General features: G+C 41.4%; 1 protein-coding gene across 3 annotated transcripts in view; it reads right to left on the bottom strand.

Moving 5' to 3' along the window:
- grm4 (glutamate metabotropic receptor 4) overlaps nt 1-15,935 on the bottom strand; it is an 844,630-nt gene that overhangs the window by 215,730 nt on the left and 612,965 nt on the right. For all 3 annotated transcript variants that reach the window (XM_033042492.1, XM_033042493.1, XM_033042494.1), the window contains exon 9: nt 4,704-5,639. In XM_033042492.1, the coding sequence (XP_032898383.1) occupies nt 4,704-5,639 (936 nt within the window). The remainder of the gene's footprint in view (nt 1-4,703; nt 5,640-15,935) is intronic.

The raw sequence follows: 15,935 nt of genomic DNA on the forward strand, positions 1-15,935 counted from the left end.
TTCCACTGAGAAAACTGCTTCGCCAGCACATAGAATATTTAAGGTTGGCGATTGAGCCAAATCTCAACACACTGATAGCAGACCACCAGAATCAATGTAATTGGCTCATTAATTCATATTTCATGATTTTCTTAGAATAGTTTGATACTTTATGACAATATAAATGCTGATTGGAATATTGAATAAGAAAAATACAATTTAACATTTATTTCAAATTTCTAAAATGTCAATTCAGCAGTTCAGTGGAAATTGAAACATACGTTAATTTTTCTTTGGATTCTATTTAAGTGCCTCCAATTCTGATACATGTTAATATCTCCTGCTTTTCAGCTTAGAGACCAATTTCTTCAATGCCAAATTGTTATTGCGTGTGAAGTAAAGATATTCAATGCACATAGGGAATGGCATAGACTTAACCGATTAAAATATATAAACAGCAGGAAGAAACCTTGGCAACAAATTTAATGAATCAGTTTAAAAGCTGACTTCTCTCAGTCTAGTTTTTCTATTGCCCACGAAAGGTCCCTATCACAATTACATAGGGAAGTTCTGGATAAGGCTGGTATTATTTATTACTCCACATGCCTAGTAATGTTGGGATTCCTTCCTTTGGCTTTTTCATAGTCTCATATGTGGACTCATTTGCGCTATTAAATCCATTCATCATTTTAAAGTCCCCTCTCTCTTTCTGATTTACCAGAATGCTGCCTGGATTTGAAGGTTTCAGCTATAGGGAGAGGATGAATAGACTGGGATTGTTTTCTCTGGAACATTGGAGGTTGAGGTGAGACTTGATAGGTATATACAATTACAAGAGGGATAGATAAGGTAGACAGTCAGAACTTTTCACCCAGGGTGGAAAGGTCTAATACTGGAGGGCATAGCTACAAGATGCAAGGGGAAATGTTTACTGGAGATGTGTGGGGCATGTATTTTAAATAGAGTGGTGGGGGCCTGGAACGTATTGCCAGGGGTGATGGTGGAGGCAGATACGATAGATGGCAGATGTTAGTGGTGGTGTTTAAAAGGTTTTTGGATAGGCATGTGGAAGTGCAGGGAATAGAGGGATATGGATCATGTACAGACAGGTGGGATCAGTTTAACTTGGCTTCATGTTTAGTGCAAACTGTGGGCCGAAGGGGCCAGTTCCTGTGCTGTACTGTTCTATGTTGTTCTTTACATTCTATTTCCTGTTTGAGAGCAGAGATACAGACAGCTGAACTATTCCTGAGGCTTGGCTAATATCTCGTTACATATATTGAAAGGTACAGACCATTTCAGTTCATCTATTTATCCAAGAATGATGCTGACATTTGATGAGTACAAATACATGGGCTGTTGCCTTGTCTTGTAAATACCCAGATTCAACAGCACAATCCTTTGTGCGTCCAACCATAGTGAATTTTGTTTCCCTTTATCCTGATAGACATAAATATAATCTCGAGTAAAATTCAGTATATTGAATTGTTTTAGAAACTGAAATAGTTTAATACATTTTTCTCTATTTTCTGCAGACATCATGTAACACAAACTCTCCAAGGTCCACAAATGGCACAGTGGTGAAGCTAGCATTGCCTACAATGCAGGAGCCCAATCTAAGTGTAGCCAACCTACCCCTGTAGCTGAAACTCTCGAATCCAAACCACATTCTGGTAAACCTCCTCTGCACCCTCTCCAAAGCTTCAACATTTCCTGTATCGGGATGACCAAAACTGCACACAATATTCCAAATGTGGCCTAATCTCAGATACATTGCATTATTTTCATATATTTTCTGAATATCTCTGTATTCAAGAACAAAGGGAAACTGAGAGCTTAAACTGAATTATAAATTTGTTTTAATAAATTCACACTAAATCTTTGTTAAAAATGTTCTTGCAATTCACTTTTCATCATTCACAAAGTTTATAAATTATCTCTGAATACAAATCAATCCATCAGAACTCGATAGGATATAATTGATTCGCAAAGTTAAAGACACGTTATCTAGATGGCTCACGTTATCTACATTCATTATGACATATCTGAAAGTAAAGGTCCCTCAAAAGTTGGGATTCTAAGACTGGACTAGTAAAGGGAAGCTTAACTCCATCACAAATTCAGGTGTACTCTATATCTAATTTTTTGACAAATTGAATGAAAATCACCCTCTTTGTTATAGAGTCACGCAGTGTAGAATCACGTTCTTCAGCCCAACTTGCCCACACCTACCAACATGTCCCATCTACACTAGTCCCACCTGCCTGCATTTGGCCCATCTCTCTAAACCTGTCCTATCCATGTACCTACCTAAATGCTTCTTAAACGTTGTGGTAGTATCATTTTGTAGTGGGCATTTTTGACACCTGCCAAAATATAAAGCTGTAAAATTATTTCCATTCTTGTTTTCACATTTTGTTCTTAGAAAGGACAGTTTGCTGAAAAATGTTGATGTGACTCACTGTGTCTCCCATTAAAATCAATACAAGTTGATTCACTTCCAGCAGAACTTTAGAATAACAACTGCCTGGCAATTCACCTCCATTGTATTTCCAGATGCCAGTGAATATGCATGCAGCACTGCTTTGAATATTTGGATCCATTCAAGTCAAGAGTACAAAAGTACCGTCTACTATATTAGCCAATGGAGGACAACTTTCTAACTTCTTGTACTTGGACAATACGTTCCAGAACTGCACCAGATTAATTTCTTCTATCACATTGAGCAACTGTTCCCCATAGACCTCAAATCATATTCTTTCATTTTCAACAAGGCAAGAAAGGACAACATAAATAAGCAAACATTGCGAATAATCAAACAAATACTTGTTTTGCTAGGTCTTCTTAGGTTTATGTAGAGGTGTGAAATAGGAAAGTAGGATAGAAATTAATACATTTTGAATAATTTATCAATGAATATTCATGTCCTTAGCACAGTTGCTCATAAAACAACATTTCAAAAGAGGCAATCGTATTGGAAAACCATCTGAAGAATAGAACAGGGTGTTCTCCACTGCTCATAATCAACAACATCAATCTATTAGATCGTATCCCGACAAAACTCTGGAGGTAATCACCTTGATTTACAAGTTGCCCAAATGCTTGGGACGCTCCGTAAAATGGATGGCAATTTGGTTTTGCCTTGTATTTTTAAGTGCATGGGATTTGAATTGCATTCTGGACAGGGCCAAACCTATTGTGGTAAGCACACACCAGCAGGCTAAAGTTAAGTCCAGAAACACATCTTTATTTCTGGGGCACACTGTGGCAGGCATGAATGTAGCAACTTGAAGTGTCCCTTGTGCTGTGTGCATTGCCTTATCATTTCCCTATAATTTGGTGCACCAACCAGGCAGAGAAGCAACATCACTGCCCGTGCAATGCTTCCAGGGCATTAGTTCATAAGTCATAAGACCAGTAGGCCATTCGGCACATCAAGTCAACACTGCCGTTCAGTCATGGCTGATCTATCTATCACTTTCAACCCCATTCTCCTGCCTTCAACTGATATCCCTTGACACCCTTACCAATCAAGAATCTATCAATCTCTGCCTTAAAAAGTATACATTGATGGCCTCCACAGCCATTTGTGGCAATTAATTCCACAGATTCACCACCTTCCGACTAAAGAAATCCTTCCTCATCACCATTCTAAAGGTACATCCTTTTATTCTGAGGCTATGGCATCTAGTCCTGGACTCACCCACTAGTGGAAACATCCTCTCCATATCAATTTTATCCAGGCCTTTCACTGTTTGGTAAGTTTCAGTGAGGTCTCCCCTCGTCTTTCTAAACTTCAGGGAGTGCAGGCCCAGTGCCGTTAAACACTCATCATTTGTTAACCCAATCATTCCTGGGATCATTCTCGTAACCCTCCTCTGGACCTTCTCCAACAACAGCACATCCCTCCTCAGATATTGTGCCCAAAACTGCTCACAATACCCCAAATGCGGTCTGACCAATGCCTCCTGATAAATCTGATAAATGCCTTCAGATAAATATCTAGGTAACAGAGAATGTAAGTCACACTTGAGGGACCTCATTGAAACTTATCAAATAGTGAAAGAGCCTGTATAGAGTGGAGGTGGAGAAGATGGTTCCATTAGTGGGAGAGTCTAGAACCAGAGGGCGTAGCCTCAGAATACGTACCTATAGTAAGGAGATGAACAGGAAATTCTTTAGATGGATCTGTGGAATTCATTGCCACAGATGGCTGTGGAGGCCCAGTCATTGGGTATTATTTAGGTGGATATTGACAGATACTTTATTGGAAAGGGTGTCAAGGGTTATGGGGAGAAGGCAGGAGAAAGGGGTTGAGAGGGGAAAATCAGCCATGACTGCCTGGCGGAGTAGACTTAATGGACCAAATGGCCTACTTCTGTTCCCATGACATGAACTTAATGTCGTGGAACGCTCTGGAACAGGATGATGATAGAGCAAAATCTGAATCTGGTTATGTACTTTAGACAACAGGGAAGATTGTTCTGGGTCTTGGAGCAGTTTAATGCAATCTCCGGGGAAAGGGGGAAAGGGGGAAATTGGAAAATTGGGAAAAACTGAAGTCATCGCGATTCCTGATTTTTCTATCAAGAAATCCACCATTAGGATGCTCCAATGCTGGCCAATCTTTCAGATTTATAATTATCACCATTAATTGAAATAATTGCACCCATTGTTATCTGTCAGATGCAGCGTAAAGACTTGCAGTAATAGTGGGTACTTACTTTTTCTGCAGACTGAGCAGTCCCAAAAAATATTGGAATGAAGGCCAACCAGACAATGCAGGTGGTATACATGGTAAATCCAATAGGCTTGGCCTCATTGAAGGTCTCTGGAACCCCTCTGGTTTTGATGGCATACACGGTACAGGTGACCATGAGGAGCATGCTATATCCAAGTAAACAGATGAGGGAGAGATCGGAAATATCGCACTTGAGGATCCCACGAGCAAACTGCGGATTGGCAGTCTTTTGGTCGTCGTAGTCGATGTAGGAGTGGGGAGGGTCGGCAATGAACCAGATGCACACTCCCAGCAGTTGGACGGAGGTAAAACTGAAAGTTATCATGAGCTGCGAGGCTGGACTAATAAACCTGGGGGCACTGACCGACTTCTTGCCTTGCTCGAATATCCGATATATCCTGTTGGTCTTGGTGAGCAGAGCCGCGTAGCTGATGCTCATTCCCAGCCCAAGGAAGATGCGTCGCATGGAGCAGACGATCACGTCGGGCTCTGCTATCATCAGGAAGGTAATAGCGTAACAGAGGAAAATCCCGGTCAGAAGCACATAACTCAATTCCCGTCCGGATGCCTTGACTATGGGTGTGTCGTTGTAGCGTATGAAGGTCACGACGACAAACAGTGTGGCGATGATCCCAATAATTGCAAAAAATACAGGCGCAACCGCCCAGGGGGAGTACCATTCCAGTTTCACTATGGGAATTGGGTGGCATTCTGTGTGGTTGTCATTGGGTCTCATGTCAAAGTGGCAGACCTTACAATTGAACTTATCCACCTGGTATTGGTATCCATCACACAGTTCACAGTGCCAGCAACAAGGAATGCCCTTCACAATCTTCTTTCTCTCGCCTGGTTTACACGGGAGGCTGCAAATTGACACCGGGATTTGTCGGGAACTGGAGGGCCATTTCATTGCACGAGTCTGAAACGGGGAAAAAAAAGCCAATTATTCAATCCATTTGTGACCATGTTGTAAATATAGTTTAGTTGAGTTTACTTTATTGTCACGAGTAACGAGGCACAGTGAAAAGATTTTGCTGCGTGTTAACCAGTCAGCGGAAAGACAATACATAATTACAATCGACCCATTTACAGTGTATAGATACATGACAATGGGAGTAACGTTTAGTGCAAGCCGATCAAAGATAGTCCAAGGGTCTCCTATGAGGTAGATAGTAGTTCAGGAATGCTCCCTAGTTGTGCTAACTGTCCCTGAATCTGGGCATGTGTGTTTGCACACTTCTATACCTTTTGCTCGATGTGTGAGGGGAGAAGAAGGAGCGGCAAGGTTGCAGCTTGTCCTTGATTTGCATAAAGCTTTAAATTTTAGATTTACTTCTTCTGCTTATTAGTTTTGTCCTGTGTTCTCTATCACATGTGTTTTAGCTGTGTTGTCATGCGATTAAAATTGAAGTATTTCTCAATATTTCTGCTTTTCCAGATCTTGCATAAGTTTAATGTTGTCTCCCTTATTTTTGTATTCTATAGCTAGTAAATCTCAAACATTGTTCACATGTGCTTGTTTTATAGTAAAACAAGTCTGCTTGGAAACCAGATTATTGGGCCAATAGCAATAATTTGAATGTATCTTTAATATCATGAATTCAGTAAACAATGAGAGACAATATTTAGCTTTTTAGTTTTTGAGATGCAGCTTTGAACCAGGCCCTTCAGCCCACTGAGTTCATGCCGACCATCGATCACCCGATCGCCCACGTTCTATGTTACGTCACTTTCTCATCCACGCCATCCACGCCAGGGGCAATTTTGCAGCGGGCAATTAACCTACAAACTCGCACTTCTTAGGGATGTGGGAGGAAACCGGAACACACGGAGGAAACCCATGTGGTCACACGGAGAACGGGCAAACTCCACACTGCCAGCAACCGAGATCCGGATCAAACCTGGGTGTCTGACACTGTGAGGCAGCAGCTCCACCACCAGCTGTGCCACTGTGCCCGAGTGGCATATGGTAGTTAAAATTTAGAAATTGGAAACCTCTCCACTCAACGTCAGTCATCTTGTTATGGAAACACAAGGGGAAATTGTTTGGCCACTATCCTCACAAAGTTCTTACCAATGGATCCTGAAGTTACAAAGAAATCACAACCTTCTTGCTAGCCCAGTCATTAGTGCTCTGTAGTGTGGTGAACATAATTTGAAAAAAAGTTGCAAATTGATACTTGTTTTTAGTCCTGTGCCTGACATACTGTTGTGACATATCAGTTATTACAGTTCGACATATAACACATTGTTACAGATGCCAAGCAGTTTTACAAGAAAAACTTAAGTACCTGTCTTTAACATGAAACCTGAACATGCCAGTGAATCTAACTTCATGGAGTCATACAGCACGGAAACAGGCCCTTTGGCCCAACTTGCTCATGACGACCAAGATGCCCCATCTACACTTGACCCATCTCCCTGCCTCTGGTCCTTTCCAATCCATGTACCTGATCAAATGTATTTTAAATATTGTCATAGTATTTGCCTCAACTTCCTTCTCTGGCAGCTGTTCCATATACTCACTCACTCAGTGCAAAAAAGTGGCCCCTCAGGTTTGTATTAAATCCTTCCCCTCTCACCTTAAACCTATGTCCCCTGGTTCTTGATTCCCCTACTCTGGGTAAAAGACTCTGTGCATCCACCCTACTTATTCCCCTCATTATCTTGAGGTGATCTTGTACACCTCTACAAGATCATCCCTGATCCTCCAAAGAATAATGTCCTAACCTGCCTCGTCTCTCCCTGTAGCTCAGGCCCGCAGGTCATAACAACATCTTCGTAATTTTGCTTTGCACCCTTCCCAGCTTAACGACATCTTTCCCACAGCTAAATTATTAAAACTGAACACAATATTCCAAATGTGGTAAAGAGCTGTAATTACCCGGAATTAACCAATGCTATGACGGGAGATTGTGCAGTAAAGTTTCTTTCTGCTTCCAGCATGTTATGGCAGTTACCATGCACTTGCTGGCCATAGATGCACAGACACTGCACACAGTACAGAAATACTCTCTTGCAGCCTTAAACAAAATTGACCAGACCTCGAGACCTTGTTTCGATCCCGACTACGGATGCTGGTTGTACAGAGTTTGCATGTTCTCCCTGTGATTCGTGTGGGTTTTCTCCGGGTGCTCAGGTTTACTCCGACACTTCAAAGACGTACAGGTTTGTAGGTTAATTGGTTTTGATATAATTGTAAATTGTCCCTCGTGTGTGTTGGATAATGTTAGCATTTGGGGATTACTGTTTGGCGCGGACTCAGTAGGTCTAGATATAAAATAACTTTCTTATAAATGAGGGCCATCTGACTGGCTGCTGATAGTGTTGTACTTATATTGAACCTTTCACTGCCAGCGACACAGCTCTGCTCGACTGACTCTCAGCAACACAGTTGTTTATCTGTTGTAGTTAACAGACTGATATGTCACCATCTGCAGCTTGGAATGGCGCAGACTGTGCCTTTGGTCTTGTATGATTTATGATTGTGCTTATGTATAGTATAGTTTTACTGGATTGGCTGCAACACAAAATAATTACTTGTACCTAGGTACACACGACAATTAAGTCCTATTGAATGTCAATAGGGCCTGTTTCTATGCTGTATGACTGTGATTCTACGACCAAGGAAAGGTAATTGCGATCAGACACAATTACATTCAGATGAATATATACATCAGGAAACAGTAAACTAGATGACCTAATCTCCAAACTGGATGTTGATTTAAATTTAGGGTATTGGTAAGGCTCAGACATCATCCCTTCAGCTGGCTGATCATTTGGCAGGGCTCATTGCCAGTGCTGAGGGAGTTTTGTACAGCACCTGGTCTGTTAATGCAGCACTGCCTTTGAACATAATGTTCATCTGCCCCTCTGGCACTGCACTACAGAAACATTGGACGGATAGCATTCAATTTCCACAGGCAGCCTCTCCATCTACTGCCAGAACCCCAACAAAGGAGCAGTGGAATCCCCGGAGAAATGGCTGGAAAAACATTTTCTGAATTAAAAAAAATACACAACTCCTGTAATATTTTAATAAATTCTAATACTGAGAAGAGTATGGTGATCACTACTGTGGACCTCTGATTCTATTGCTCCTGCCCTTGGCAGTAGATAAGGTGCCTATTGTAATCAAAGACGCAAAGTGCTGGCGTAACTCAGCAGGTCAGACAGCATTTCTGGAGAGCATGGATAGGTGACATTTTGGGTCAGGACCCTTTTTCAGACTGACCCTTCTTCTTCTGTAGGGTCACAATACGAAACCTCACCTATCCATCTTCTCCGGAGATGCTGCCTGACCCGTTGCATTACTCCAGCACTATGTGTCTTTTTATGGAAACCATGCATCTGCTGTTCCTTGTTTCTACTTGTTGTAATTAGCCAGGAGCTAGAATCATGAATATCAATCAGGGACCAATGTAGTCAATTGGACCCCAATGACATACTCTAACTAGAAACTAGGAACTGCAGATGCTGGTTTATGAAAAAAAATACAAAGTGCTGGAGAAACTCAGTGGGTCAGGCTGTCTCCTTTTAAATGTGCACATTGCTTCTCTGGTTCTGCAATCAGTCACAGAACAGGCTTCGAAACACTATAGGAATTCATAACTACACAAAAAAAAACTTTACACTGCAATACATTCTCTTCCCCATCCAGCAGCCACGATCTATTCCCGTAGTAGATGTACTACAAATCCAGATCAATGGACTCTATAATCTAGTTCACAGCATAGTTAATTTTGACTATAAAAATTAACTTAGTATCAAAGCGTATTTGCTATTAAGCAAATCGCATTATTTTTTATGTATACCATGTCAACTTGGCTGCACACAGCTTGTCAACAGTGCAGTGAAAATAGTCGTGGTATATAAAGCAATACGGAGTGAGATGGTCATCAGAATGAATTTACACTGAGGAGTACAGGAACAGTTATATAAGACATGGTGAGGCCGCATTTAGAGTATTGTGTTCAGTTTTGGGCACCATGCTATAGAAAAGATGTGGTCAAGTTGGAAAGCGTACAGAGAAGATTTACGAGGATGTTGCCAGGACTCGAGGGTCTGGGGTGCTATAGTGAGAGGTTGAGCAGGCTAGGACTCTATTCCTTGGAGTACAGGAGGATGCGGTATAATCTTAGAGAGGTGTATAAAATCATGAGAGGAATAGATCAGGTAAACGCATAGTCTCTTCCCCAGAATAGGGGGATCGAGAGCAAGATAGGTTTAAGGTGAAGGGGAAAAGGTTTCATAGGAATCTGAGGCATAGCTTTTTCACACAAAAGGTGGTGAATGTATGGAACGAGCTGCCAGGGGAAGTAGTTGAGGCAGGGACTATTGCAACATTTAAGAAACAATTAGACAGGAACACGGATAGGATAGATTTCGAGGAATATGGGCCAAATGCGGGCAGGTGGGACTCGTGTAGATGGGACATGTTGGTCGGTGTGGGCAAGTTGGGCTGTAGGGCCTGTTTCCACACTGTATGACTATTACTCTCTCTATGATTCTATGTTGAAGACCTTTTTGTAATCCATTGCCGACTCACTGGTCAGCATGGACTCGGCAAGCCAAATGGACTGATTCCACACTGCATCTCTAAACAATCTAATCTAATCCATCCTGACACTGCTGAATAATACTGTGTTTCATTAAGTGACCTGTTGGGATCTAAAACATGTTGAATTCCAGCATTTTAACAACAATAGGAGTGGCATTAGCTGGTCTGTAATCTTTTGTTTTCTACCGAATTTATTACATAACATTTATTAACTTCCAATTCACATTGGATTGGTTCCAAAATTTTACTGCACCGCTTAACATTTTATATAAATTTCTTGTTAATATTTCCCTATGATCTTCTTTATTCCCCTTCATTGTTTTTGCTTATTTCTTACTGATCAATAATATTGTTCCAGTTCTTAAGTTGATCAAGTTTGGAACCATGATAAGTTTTTTTTTAAATCTTGTGCTATCATCCCTTTATCCTTGGATAGTTTTTCCCTTGTTTATATATTTCTGGATGAAATTCACATTTCAAAACATTGCTAGATGCTCATTAACGAGTAAATCTTTCAATCTTTTTCCACACAAGATCAATATTCCCCTCATGCTATTATTGGCTTTACTATGTTCAAAATTTAAGTTTACAACAGATCTCAGTCTCCAAAACAGCTTGTAAATTTCTATCAAAAAAGACACAAAGTGCTGATGTAACAGCAGATCATGCAGCATCTCTGGAGAACAGAGGGAGGCGATGTTTTGGGTCAGGACCCTTCTTCCTCCCCTTATCTCCTATTAAAGGACGTACCTTTAGAAAGGAGATGAGGAGGAATTTATTTGGTCAGAGGGTGGTGAATCTGTGGAATTCATTGCCACAGACGGCTGTGGAGGCCAAGTCAATGGATATTTTTAAGGTGGAAAGTGACAGATTCTTGATTAGTAAGGATGCCAGGGGTAATGGGGAGAAGGCAGGAGAATGGGGTTGAGAGGGAAAGATAGATCTGCCATGATTGAATGGTGGAGTAGATGATGGGCTAAATGGCCTAATTCTGTTCCTAGAACTTAGCCATGTTCTCCAGAGATGCCTCCTGCCCTGCTGACCTATTCCAGCACTTTGTGCCTTTTTTTGGTAAACTTGCTTCTGCAGTTCCTTGTGTCTCCATAAATTTCAATAATGTATGTGTTCACCATTCTCCAGAGGATTCCTCATTTACAGATCACTAATGAACCCTGCCTCCATAGGTTTAAGACAACTATTTTCCGAGTAGTCTCTGTGATTTATTGACCCCGTAAACCATCATGAACATCGTCTGTAAACACATCCAACAATTACTTTTGCCAACTTGATTTGGCCATTCTTTAGTTTAGTTTAGAGATACAGCGTGGAAACATGCCCTTCGGCCCACTGAATCCGTGCTGACCAGCAATTCCTGTGTACCAGCACTATTCTACACTCTAGGGACAATGCACAATCTTTACCAAAGCCAATTAACCTACACACATGTATGCCTTTGAAGTGTGGGAGGAAACCGGAGCACCTGGTGAAAACCTATGCGGTCATAGGAAGAACGTACAAACATAGGAAGAACGTACGTATACGGACAGCATCTGTAGTCAGGATCGAAAATGGGTCTTTGGCACTGTAATGCCCCTGTCCCACTTAGGAAACCTGAACGGAAACCTCTGGAGACTTTGCGCCCCACCCAAGGTTTCCGTGCGGTTCCCGGAGGTTTTTGTCAGTCTCCCTACCTGCTTCCACTACCTGCAACCTCCGGCAACCACCTGCAACCTCTGGGAACCGCACGGAAACCTTGGGTGGGGCGCAAAGTCTCCAGAAGTTTCCGTTCAGGTTTCCTAAGTGGGACAGGGGCATAAGGCAGAAACTCTGCTGTTGTGTCACTGTGCTGCCCCAGATATAGGAACAGAATTTGGCCACAGCCGATTGAGTCTATTCTGCCATTCAATCATGGCTGATTTATTTTCCCCTCTCAACCCCATTCTCCTGCCTGTTCCCCATAACTCTTGATGCCCCTACAAATCAAAAAAAGTGATTTGGCTCTGGACTTATTTCTTGATTAATTCTTAATTTCCTCCACAGATGCTACCTGACCCGCTGAGTTCCTCCAGCAATTTAGGACATTTAGGACTGAGATGAGGAAAAATATTTTCACCCAGAGAGATTTGAATCTGTGGAATTCTCTGCCGCAGAAGGCTGTGGAGGCCAATTCACTGGATGTTTTCAAGAGAAAGATAGATATAGCTCTTAAGGGTAACGTAATCAAGGGATATGGGGAGAAAGCAGGAACAGGGTACTGATTTTGGATGATCAGCCATGATCATGTTGAATGGCAGTGCTGGCTCGAAGGGCCAAATGGTCTACTCCTGCACCTAGTTTCTATGTTCATTTGTGTTTTGCTCCAAGCTTACGTTACTCAAAATGCAGACACTCAATGCGCATGTTAATGATGGAGATTTCATGTTCTCGATCTGAGAACACACCAATGAAGCATATTTGGGACACAACATATTGTGTCCAAAACATCATACAAACACACAGATGTTGGTGTGAAAGCTAGTCCAAGCCCTCTAATTAAAATTCAAGAGATGCTTATTATTTGAGTGTTATCTGATGTTATTTTTATTCCAATGTTTATTCCCTTTTAGAACATTTGCAATTTGATTCATAGTTTTTTTATGCAGTTGACATGTCATTGACAAGCTCATTTGTTTCATTCCCAATTTATATTTGCTTATCCTTTAAGGTTTTGCCTCATTTTAATCTAATTCTTCAAACAGTCATATGCTGAGAGAATGGAGCGACTGTCATATGCTGAGAGAATGCAGCGGCTGGGCTTATACACTCTGGAGTTTAGAAGGATGAGAGGATATCTCATTGAAACATATAAGATTGTTAAGGGTTTGGACACGCTAGAGGCAGGAAACATGTTCCCTGTTGTGGGAGTCCAGAACCAGGGGCCACAGTTTAAGGAAAAGGAGTAAGCCATTTAGAACGGAGACGAGGAAACACTTTTTCTCACAGAGAGTTGTGAGTCTGTGGAATTCTCTGCCTCAGAGGGCGGTGGAGGCAGGTTCTCTGGATGCTTTCAAGAGAGAGCTAGATAGGGCTCTTAAAAATAGCGGAGTCAGGGGATATGGGGAGAAGGCAGGAACGGGGTACTGATGGGGGATGATCAGCCATGATCATATTAAATGGCAGTGCTGGCTCGAAGGGTACTCCTGCACCTATTGTCTATTGCCTCCATCACAGTGAGGAGATGTTGGGTGGACTCACTGTGGTGGATGTTAATATGTGTTTATTGTTGTTTTTTATTGTATTGTATTGTATGTATGACTGCTTCAATTTCGTTCAGACTTCGGTCTGAATGACAATAAAGGCTATCTAATCTAATCTAATCTAATTGTCTATTGTCCAACATGTCAGGGGCGACATGGTGGTGCAGCGGTAGAGTTGCTGCCTTATAGCGCTAGATACCCAGGTTCAATTCTGACTGTGGGTGGTGTCTGCACAGAGTTTGTATATTCTCCCCAAGACCGAGTGGATTTTCTCCAGGTTTTCTGGTTTCCTCCCACACTCCAAAGATGTACAGGATTGTAGGTTAATTGGCTTTGGTTAAAATTTGTAAATTGTCCCTACTGTGTAGGAGGATAGAGCTAATGTACAGGGATCGCTGGTCAGCCAGAGGGCCTGTTTCCGTGCTGTATCCCAGAACTAAACTAAACTAAACAATCATATAATTTGACCTTTGTTGTCTCCTGAAATGTGAGCACATGGAATTCTTAATGTATCATTTCTGATTTAGCTTCAAGCAGAGCACATCGCCATGTCACAAGCAAACATCTGCCAGGACTCTTGCATGATTAGATTGGACAGCTTCACATTAAACACCTGCCAATGTGGCAAAACCAGTGTGGCGAATCTCTCAAAAAAAAATCACAGCAACTTGTTGCAGCTAACTCCTGACTAGGGGTCTGAAGAAGAGTCCTGACACAAAACGCCAACTATCCATGTTCTCTGCAGATGCTGCCTGACCTGCCGTGTTACTCTAGCACTTTGTGCCATCTTATGTAAACCAGCATTTGATTAGTACATGTGTCAGAGGTTATGGGGAGAAGGCAGGAGAATGGGGTTAGGAGGGAGAGATAGATCATCCATGATTGAATGGTGAAGTAGACATGATGGGCCAAATGGCCTAATTCTACTCCTATTCCTATGACCTTATGAGCATCTACAGCTCCTTGTTTCTAAAGAGATATTTGGACCTGCACATGGATAAGAAAGGTTTAGTGATATGGGCCAAATGCAGGCAGGTGGGACTAGTGTAGATGGGGCACCTTGGTCTGTATGGGCAAGTTAGGCCAAGGGCCTGATTCCATGCAGTATGACTATAGTTTGACAAGGGGTCTTTGATTGGAAACATTCACTTTCTTTAATCAAGAGTGCTACTTTACTTGATGAGTATTTGCAGGATTTGCAGTATTTCTTTTAGATTAACACCATTGGCATTTTTTTTATTTCCCATACCCTACAGATGCTGTTGGCACAAATTAAAATTCCTTTAGTTGTGTATTTAATTTTCCCACCACTTTGAATTTTCAAGTGACGCTTTAATATTTATATCTGCTAATTAACACCGTGGGAGTGTTCAATTCCTATATCATGTCTTGTGCTACACTGCAGCTCCTAGGGTGACCAAATTTTAACCAATTTAATATGGTCCTAATTCATTTTTATCTTCCAACAATGTTTATTTTAATGGCCATTTATTATTTGCATTGCTGAATTTTTTTGATGAGAGTCAAATTGAACTGGTGGATCTGCCAAATGAAAAAAACTGGCTGAACACATTTTGTTTTATTAATGGGATCCATCCCAATGTGTGTCAATCTGGCATTGTTAAATGTTTCATCAAGATAAATGGGTTTATAATCTCTACACATTTTAACAATGCCTTTGTTGATAGATACAGCATGGAAACAGGCCCTTTAGTAGGTATGTTGCAAAGCGTACCTGAAGCGTCGTTGAAAATCTGTCCCAGCCCGTGTGCGCGATTTTGGCGCCGTTTAGAGGGGGTCGGGTTTAAAACGCGATTTTCTCTAGGCTGTTCAAATCGAGGATGTTCAGCCTAGTTAATTATTAACGAAAATTCGCTGGCAGATTCCGTCGCTTGAGCTATTAATAGTTTTAAGGGCTTTACCAAATTGTTATAGCAGTTTAAAAATTAACCTCTAAACCCCCGACGGCCGGCAATCGGCCGGATCTCATACAGGGGACAATAGAAGGTAGGCTGTTTATTTTTACATTAAAAAGGGCTTCTTAAGATCCCTTTATACAAAGTTTAATGTTGCGAGTAGCTAATTTTGGGCCCATTATATCCCGCAGTATTTTTCTGGGCATTTGAGGGCACAAATCTACCGCAATGTGAACGTTCTAAACCAGCGCGTTCACAGGATCCCCCTAGAAAGCTGATTTAAATGGACTTTAATTTACAGCAATTGAACACTAAATTCCTTCCATTTGGCCTATAAATTAATGTAAATGAGATTTAAAAATCGTTTTATTGTGAATTATTTGTGAATATTATTTGGACACTTAGGCTATTTAAAAATGTTAATCATTTATTAAGAAATGGATAGATGTTTAGATCTAGTAATTGAAGTTTGAAATTAGCTACAATTGGGTAACTAACTAATT

Source organism: Amblyraja radiata, chromosome 24 (assembly GCF_010909765.2).
Source record: "Amblyraja radiata isolate CabotCenter1 chromosome 24, sAmbRad1.1.pri, whole genome shotgun sequence".
NCBI classification, from domain to species: domain Eukaryota; kingdom Metazoa; phylum Chordata; class Chondrichthyes; order Rajiformes; family Rajidae; genus Amblyraja; species Amblyraja radiata.